Raw genomic sequence first — 9,341 nt, 5'->3', positions numbered from 1 at the left:
CAAAATTAAACAAAATAAACATTTGAAATATATGAGTTTGTATGTAATGTATGAATATAATATACAAGTTTCACTTTTTAAATGGAATTACTGAAATCAATCTACTTTTTCATGATATTCTAATTTTATGACCAGCACCTGTATTCCAGAGACACAGTGTTACAAACTTTTGCTCTGCATCCTTCAATAAACTCTCCCTGTGGTTCGTCTCTTCTGCTACATGGACCAGAGAGCCACACCACAAGGTGACATGAAGCTGTGACAGAGCGTCTCATTCTGTGTTTGAACAGAGGACTCTGTGGCTCAATAGAGCAGCAACCCTCTCCAGTGCCAAGCTGCCTCCTTCGAAACCTCGCACCACAGGAAAGGAAAGTTTAACATTGCTTTAACATCACCAAAACATTACCATTTTACCAGCTGACAAAGGAAGATGCACAGTAGTCCTCAACACTGAGTATCAGGAAAAAATAACATCACTGAGGGACAGCATTGGCAATGAGACCCTGAAGAGGGACCCAACCAGCACCTACGAGAAGAAAGTCACAGATTGCCTGCAAAGCACAAAACAATCAATCGATCATTGTACTACAGACTGTACCCAAGGGAAGCCACTCCTTATATAAGCTTCCCAAAATACACAAAGGAAGGAACACCACTCAGACCCACCATCAGCAGCATTAACTCAGTGACTGCAAAACATCTGGCTGGTATTTTAGCTCCTCTTGTTGGAAACACACCTCATCACATGGAGAACTCCTCGGATGAGAAGCAAAACGTCTTCAACTACAGGATAAAAGTCCAGCTGTTTTTGTTTTTAACCTTTTTTTTGGATACAACGCAGAGGTTCTATCGCCCTCTGGTGGAGGAAAGATGACACTGACAGTTCTTTCACTCCAGCAACAAACCTTGTAGATGAGGGGGGTCAAACCCTGTAACACAAGGGCGCCAAAATAAAACAAAATGGTCCTAGCCAAGGGGCCAATCCCCATCAACTTTTAATTACAAAATACATAATTTAACCTTGATTTTAAATGTAATATGTCGAATCATTCATATAGACATATTAATTACCTTTTCCCAGTTACGTATTATATAGAATTTAGAGCAAACATGCTTTAATGAACAAACACAAATAGATCAAACTTAAAAGGACATCATTAACATTCATTTCTTATGCCTTACTCAGCTTCTAAATTAATTTTTCTCCATTAAAACAGATAAAAAAAAACCCTGAACATACAGCTACTAACATTTAGGCCTAGTCCACACATAGCCATATATTTGGTAAACTGAATAGTTTTTTATGTGATTTGGCCTTTCATCCACACATAACCACCGGCCAAAGCGAAGATTTGTGAATTCTCCGTTTTTTGTGTTTGCGTGTGGATGTTGGTGTTTGGCACATTATATTGAATTTATTTTCCTTTTTTAAATTAGATTGAATATGTTAATTTTTTGCAAATTGTTTAAGCAATTCAGAGGATTGGCAATTTCATAATTCTGGAGACAGTTTACAATACAGTGCTGATTGGCAGGACATTGTGTGTGTCAAACGTATATCTAATCTGGATTTTAGTGGATATTGTAGGAAACAGAAAAATATATGTTTTGTTTATGGTAAAGGAAGAAAAAAATGAAGCTTTAATAAATCTGACTACTCCGGTTCACTAAAGTGGACCGGACGGAGCCCGCGGGCCGACAGTTAATGACTGTCTGGCTTTTTTGATATATGTTTTTTTTAGCTGATGTGATGATAGATACTAGAAAAAGGAACTCCTCAAAGCAAAGTTTTTCTTTTTTAAAAATGGCAAAAACTCGAAGCTAAAATTCAGACCTGCGTTTCAACGTCGCGGAGCCTTTTTGACCCTCAGAACCTGCCGTACCGAAAGCATAATCATGGAGATTGTCATCTGACGGAAGTTTTGACGAGGACGAACTTTTTGAACGAACATGTTTCTCGCGCCTCTGACAGCCGACAACACGACGCTAAGCCCGCAACCCTTTCTACCCTTAATGGACATCAGATGAAATGGGAAAAAAAGCGACATTAAATGTAAATAGTTGTGACGGGCAGCTCCGCGTTAGCCATGCTAGCTCCTCTCATTGAGTAGTTCGGCAGTTGAAGTTAGGTTCGCGTGTCGTGGGATTTTTAAATGTCGGAACGGACAAGAAACGGAGCGTAACTCGTCGAAGTGACCGCGTTTTGGTTCGGAAGAAGTCCGTCGCTCGTTTGAAAAATGTGTCGTTTTCTGCGGTACTGCGTGAGCCACTGCCTCCGGGCAGCGATGACCCGGCTGGAGGAGGTCAACGAGGAGGTGAGCATGTGGTCGTCGGTGCGGTGCCTCGGCTACCTGTCCGGTCTGAGCCTGCTCGTAGCCCTCTGTGTGGGTCTTTACTCGCGGTGGGAGGTCACCGAGGAGTCCGCTCTGCTCGTCATTTTCGCTTTGGCCCCGCTCGTCCTGGTAGCGGCGAGTGTCCTGTACTACTACTACAGCATGGAGAGGGTCAGCCTCATGCTGCTCCACCTGTGGTACGGCTTCCTGCTCGGGCTGCTCTGCTTCCTCAACCCGCCCGCCCTGGAGAGGGACGTCAAGGAGCGGACGGCCAACTACCTGCTGCTGTCCGGCGTCGCCCTGCGGACGCTGTGGGCTCTGCTGGAGAGGCTGCTCGGACGCACCCGGTACCGCCCCGCCTTCCTCACCTCGGCGGAGCGCTCGGAGCTGGCGGGCTTCGCCGCGGCCGGCGGCGTCCTGGGCTCCTTCAGCGTCGCCGTGCTGGTCGTGGCGCTGGCCACGTCGATGCTCGCTCTCCGGATGAAGGTCGCGCTGGCGCTCCCCAACCTCGTTTGCTTCGCCGCCGTCACCGGCGAGCTGTTCGTGAAGTCCCTGAACGTCGCCACCAACCCGTTCGCCCTCGCCTGCTTCTTCAGCTTGCTGGTCTGCGACCCCCTGCTGGACCTCTACTTCAGCGGGCTGTCCGTCACCGAGCGCTGGCAGTCCCTCCTGAGGTCCCGGGCTCTGTGGCGCCACCTGTCCCTCGTGCCCCTGCTCCTGGTGGAGGTGGCCTTCGCCGTCCTGGCTGCCCGGAAGCTCTCGCAGCCGGACTCGGGCTACCTGCTGATCCCGGGCTTCGTGGTGTTCTTGCTCTTCTGGGCGATCTGCCACCTGGTGTTTGTCCTCACGGTGTGGGGCTTCCACTCCAAGCTCAGTGACTGCCAGAGGCTGTGCCTGTCCCAGGGGCCGGAGGACACAGGCCTGGACAAGATCATGGCCTCCAAGGGCATGAGACACTTCTGTCTCATCTCTGAGCGCCTGGTGGTGTTCGCTCTGGGGTCAACTGTTGCTGTCGCTGCTCTGTGCTGGCAGGTAAGGCCAAGAAGGAGGTGGTCAGCCTGTCTGTCTGTCTGTTAGCAAAATATGTCATGAAACACTGCGTGGATTTTAATGGGAACCTCAGGGAGTTATTATTGGATGTGCATCGCAGTGGTCTCCAATCCTGGTCCTGGAGGGCCACTATCCTGCATGTTTTACTGTTTTCTCTGCTCCAACACACCTGATTTGAATCAGTGTGTCTTTAACAGGCTTCTGCAGAACATGAAGAGGTGATTTAACCTCTGAATCAGGTGTGTTGGAGCAGAGAAACAAGTAACACATGCAGGATAGTGGCCCTCCAGGACCAGGATTGGAGACCCCTGATCTACAGCCCCATTCAAGATGGCCACCAAAACCATGTGACCTTAGGAAGCATGAAAAAAGGCGACAACTCAGTCAGTTTTACAGACATGGAGCTAAAATTTGCTGCGGTAGTCGCTAAGAATCACCCCCACCCCCAACACATACTCTGAGCTCTGCACTTTGTGCAATATCTTTGCCAGTAACTGTTGGAGTCAACCCTGTCTGTCAGCAAAATATCTCATGAAAAACTCAAAGTAATCAATGGATGGACATCTACAACTGATGACGCTTTGGAGTCAAACCCGACTGAAGGTGGCTGCCAACGTTAGTAAACACCAGAATGGCTACAGCTCAGTCAGTTTGACAGATATTGAGCTAAAACGTGGTGTGGTAGTAGCTGAGAGTCGTCCCCCAACATGCCTTGAGCTCTAATATATCACACGACACCTGTCGCTCGACCTCCTAACTTTGTTTTTTTAAGGTTTGACCAAAACGGCTATAACCGTTAGCATGAGATGATACTTTAAAACCCCGGCTTGGAAGGTGGCGGGTGATAGGCATTTCTTTAAGGAACACCAGACCTTTAATTACTTCATATCAACCATTTTTTTTGTGATAATTTAAAGCAGTTTTGATTAACAGTTCTTTGGGGTTTTAGAAATGTTAACAAATTGTCTTTTTTTTTTTTTTTTTAAGAAGCTGGTAATAAAGTAAAGACTAAGAATGAAATTCTTTATTAAGTTGTTCATTTGTCGACACAACAAGGGTTCATCTGTTGATATTAGAAGCCTTTTTTAAATGCCCAAATGAGTTTCGTGGTGTAGCAAACAAATGTTTAACGTGCCTGACTTTAAAACATGCGAAAAAGCAGCCAAAGACCAAATAAGACTGTGGAAAGACTTTCAGGTATTACATGAACGTCTGGCTCTTTGAAAGCAAAGATAAAGAAATGAGGGGTGATTCAAGACTTTTGCACGGTACGGCGTAACTACACTTATCAATAACATGCTTTATAGAATCAAAACACCTAGAGTTAGGTTTCTATGATATCAGAAGCAAAAACAAAACAAGGAAGTTTGATTTTTTTTTTTTCTTTTTTAAGGATTAAAAAGACGCAGATGGTGCTCAGTTTCTGAATGACTAATGTTGCCACCCGGAGCCTGTTTTCACAGCCGCCTCTCGCTGACTCTGTTGAATTTCCTCGGCAGGCCTCCAGCTGCATCTTCATGAGCACATTTCTGCTCATCGTGCCCCTGGAGTCTCTGTTTCACGGACTCTTCTACGAGCTCGGCAGCAGCCTGGGGGGCACCTGCGTGGGCTACGCCGTGGTCATCCCCACCAACTTCTGCAGGTGCTGCCAAAGTCGGACCGCTTTAGGCGAAACGGTGCACGCAGGCTTGACGTGGTTTTAGCTTTAACTCCTTCCTCCTCTCGTTTTAGTCCTGACGGTCAGCCCCTGCTGCTGCCTCCAGGTCAGGTGGATCAGCTGAACCGGCGCTCCACGGGCATGCTGAGCAGCGTTCAGCGTTTCTTCGCCTGCCACTTGATCGAGAACTTTGGCTGCGACTATTCCACGAGCGGGTTGACCCTGGACACGCTGCAGGCCAAAATCAAATCCTTCCTGGACCTCCGCACGGCGGACGGGCCTCACCACGACACATACGTGATCTTCTACAGCGGCCACACGCACCGCTCTGGAGAGTGGGCGCTGGCAGGTACAGCTTGCGGGGCTTTTCTTAAATTTACGTTCTGTTGCTGTTTTTACTTCCTGTCATTAGAAGGCGCTACTGTGGCAGCATAGGGAAGAAGAGGCTGTGTGTTTCTGCTTCAGATTTTTGACCAATCACACAATAGTTCTCGGAGAAAAAAGTTCTGTGTAGATCAGGGGTGTCAAACTCCAGGCCTCGAGGGCCGCTGTCCTGGATGTTTTAGGTTTTTCTGCTCCAACACACCTGATTCAGATGGTTTAATTACCTCCTCACCAAATCATCAAGTTCTCCAGGAGCATGGCAACAAGTCATCCATTTAAAGCAGGTGTTTTAAAGAACTTCCAAACCAGGGCTGCGGGTAAGAAATGTCAGCTTTCTTCTCTCAGCCCTGGCAGAGAGAACATATTAGCAACTTTAAACAGCCGGAGGAGCATTTTTTCAACAAATTAGGTTAATTGTCAGCTGGTCAGTTAGAGGACTGGGTGTAAAAAGAGCATTTTAGAGAGGCTGAATCTCTCAGAAAAAAAAAAAGATGGGCAGAGGTTTACTAGTCTGTGAAAAACTGTGTAGATAAATACTGGAGCAATGTCAGAATGAACATCCTTAATGGAGAATTGGGAAGACTTGAAATATCCCATCTGTGGTTTATGTCAAAAGAGTTTAATAATCTCAACAAATCTTTCAGCTCAAAGGACAAAAGACTAAAAGTCAATATTAGATGCTGTGATTCTCATCCCCCTTAATCTGGTCTGCTTTATAAACAGGTCTGGTCTGGACATCACTGCCTCTAAACACAGCTCACTGTACCATCCACAGATGGTGTTTAAAGCTCTATTAGGCAATGAAGAAGCCAAACGTGAACACCATCCAGAAACACTGCCATCTTCTCAGGACCAAAGCTCATTTAAAATGAACTGAGGCAAAGTAGGATGCTGTTCTGTGGTCTGAGGAATCAAAATTTAAAATTCTTTTTGGATACCACAAACGCCATATCTCCATACTAAAAAAAAAAAGAGGGTCCATCTGGCCTGTTATCAGTGCTCGGTTCACAAATCTGCCTCTCTGATGGTATGGGGGTGCATTAGTGCCTATGGCATGGGCAGCTCATACAATCAGGTAAAGCAGAGTCTGGGTGCTGAACTGGTCTGCCTGCAGTCAGGAGTTAAAAACATTTGACACATCAGGACTGTTGAACAGCTAGAATCCTCCATCAGGACCAGAATGGGACAAAAATCCCTCCAAAACCTTCAGCAGCTGCTCTCCTCAGTTCCTGATGTTTACAGACTGATGTTAGAAGAAGGGATGCTTCACAGAGGGAAACGTGGGCCTGTCTAATCTCTGCCATCAAATTTAAAATGACCATATTTGAATTTCAGCATTGGATCAGTTTTTGATGTTCTGTTATGAATTAAACAAGTTTATGAAATTTGCACATCATTGCACTCAGCTTTTAACTTTTACACAAAATCCAGTCTTTGTCAGAATTGGGGTTATAATACACCGAAGGGTTTTGTTTTCAGCCTGAGGAGTTTCTCCTAAAAATGTTTTCTCTCTGTATGCCCGTCAGGCGGGGACGTCCTCCGCCTGGATCAGCTCTTGGACTGGTGGCGGGAGAAGAACGGCGGCTTCTGCTCGCGCCTCATCGTGGTGCTCGACTGCGACAACTCGTCGCCCTGGGTGAAGGAGGTCCGGCGGGTGGAGGGCCCGTACGTGGCTGTGCAGGGGGCGACGCTGGGCCGCGCAGCGCACCCGGAGCCAGACGGCCCGCCTCAGCTTGGGGACTTCACCTCGCAGTGGGTGGAGTACAACTGCAACCCGAACAGCAGCATCCGGTGGCCGGAGAGGGCCAGGGGCGTCTCCGCCTGCTACGGCGTCTCCCGACACTGGAGCGACTACACCCTGCACCTGCCCACCGGCAGCGACGTCACCAGCCACTGGAGCAGGTATTTCCCGCGGATCACCTACCCCGTGGTGCAGCTGGCACTGTGGTGCAGCGGCGTGGACTTCATGTGGATCTGCGCCTACTGCCTGCGGTACGTGAAGAGACTCAAGCTGAACTGGTTCCCCCCGGCCGTGCTGGACACAGAGCAGGGCTTCAAACTGGTCCGCTCGTAAGGAGGGACCAGAGGCAGCTTTTATTGGGCGAAAAACGGAAAACATGTTGGATTTTAACCAGCATCCCGACAGTTACTTAAAACTGAATTAGTTACTTAAAAAAATTGTTTTTAAATACTTTTTTTTTATATATATTTGATGAAAAATTTTGGTCAGTGTGTCAGCTTTAACTTGTCAGAATTTAACAGACGTGGGATGAAAAAGAGCACAGTAATTATTGCACATTTTTAACTTTCTGCTCGCTGTTGGATCCGACTCCAGGGAGAACTCACATGTTGCCTTAATCTGATCTTCTTCGCCTTAAACCAAAGCGTCCGCGGTACAGGTTCAATTCTCAGGCCTCAAATATTTTCTGAGCAGAACTCCCTTTGTTTTCTCTGATAAAATGATTCCTCTTGTATACGTTTCTTACTGCTTTCCACCACTTATAATGCACTGCTTTGTGTGTGTACAAATGTTTTCTTGTGTTTTTTAAGCAAATTGTTAAAAATGCACTCCAGCAGTCTGAGGGAGTCCAAGAGGATGATGCACTACAAGCAGAGATGCAGAACCTGTTTCATGACGAACCTCAGGATGATCCATTTTCCTTCTGGAGTTTATTACACTTTATTGTTCTATGCAAGTTTATTATTACCTATTTAACATGTGAGAAAAGCAGGTGACTGATGCAATACTCTATGCAATAAAAGGAAAGTGCAACTTTATTGGCTTTGATTTGGTGGATTTGTTCTGGCATAAACTAAACAAAACTTAAGTTAGATTTTTTTTATCTTGGGGTAAAAGACAACATACCCTCTGTCAGTCCTAGGGTTCAGGACACGTTAAAAATGATCTGATTTTAAGCAGGTTGTAAAATTATTTAAATACTAGAAGCACTCAGAGGTCAAACCTCCGCCAAGGGCACAACGGGATTAAAAAAAAAAGCACGATTTGGATCAGCACCAAAATTCTCGCTGTGAGGCGACAGCACTAACCACTGCACCACCGTGCCGTCCATGTGTAAAATGTTAAGCTTAACTGTACAGTCATTAGTGCGATTACTGAACATGTAAGACTTGTTTGGAAGGGTTTCCAGCTGAAAGCCTCTTTGCTCTAAAAGGGAACATGGCAGCACGACTTGGGTTAACAAAGTTCCATCTAAATGACCCTCAAGACGTCTGGAAAAAGAGGAGACCAAAGCAGAGGTGAAAACCAAACAATAGATCACCACAAACACCTCATACCAGCCGTCAGCATGGTGGTATGAGGTGTTTCACTGGAGCTGAGCAGTTCACCATGAACACTCCCTGTAGACCAAAGGATTTTAGAGTCAAATGTGAGGCTATCTGTCTGACAGCGGATCATCAGTTGACACCGATCCCAAACACTGCAAATAATCTACAACAGAATAGCTAAAAGAAAAAAAAGAAGGAAGGTCCTGCTACGGTCTGTCAGAGTCCAAGCCTCAGCCTGACTGAGCTGTGCAAGCCTCAAGGATCTGAAGCAAAGCTGTAAAGAAGAACAGGCCAAAATTAGTCTACAACGACGTAAAAGACTGAAACTCAAAAAGATGACCCTCCACTCAGAGTGATACTGCCAAAGGTGGATCCACAGGCTCAGATTTGTTTTCCTCCACGCAGCATTTCCATGTACAGTCCTGCTCACCATTATTGGCACCCATGAAGTTTAAGTACATATAATGGAATATTTACTAAAGGAAATTCATCAAGTGAAACAACATTTTATTGCTGATAGCTTGTGCTTGATGCAAAACAGCAAATGATCAAAAACATTTAAAAAGATAAACATTATGAGGAAAACAAAGAAAAACATAATTTTTACCATGCCAATGGTATTGGCACCC

At 46.0% G+C, this 9,341-nt stretch overlaps 1 protein-coding gene across 1 annotated transcript; it reads left to right on the top strand.

Annotated features, from left to right (window-relative positions):
* The first annotated feature begins 1,861 nt into the window (after positions 1-1,861).
* Positions 1,862-8,202, top strand: tmem168b (transmembrane protein 168b). The gene is made up of 4 exons (XM_017434786.3): positions 1,862-3,365; positions 4,883-5,025; positions 5,115-5,389; positions 6,951-8,202. The coding sequence occupies exons 1-4, from the start codon at positions 2,238-2,240 to the stop codon at positions 7,496-7,498; spliced, it is 2,094 nt and encodes a 697-aa protein (XP_017290275.1). The 5' UTR covers positions 1,862-2,237; the 3' UTR covers positions 7,499-8,202.
* Positions 8,203-9,341: the final 1,139 nt, after the last annotated feature.

This window comes from Kryptolebias marmoratus, linkage group LG11, assembly GCF_001649575.2.
Source record: "Kryptolebias marmoratus isolate JLee-2015 linkage group LG11, ASM164957v2, whole genome shotgun sequence".
Classification (NCBI taxonomy): Eukaryota; Metazoa; Chordata; class Actinopteri; order Cyprinodontiformes; family Rivulidae; genus Kryptolebias; species Kryptolebias marmoratus.
This window is presented reverse-complemented; position numbering and strand designations above follow the sequence as displayed.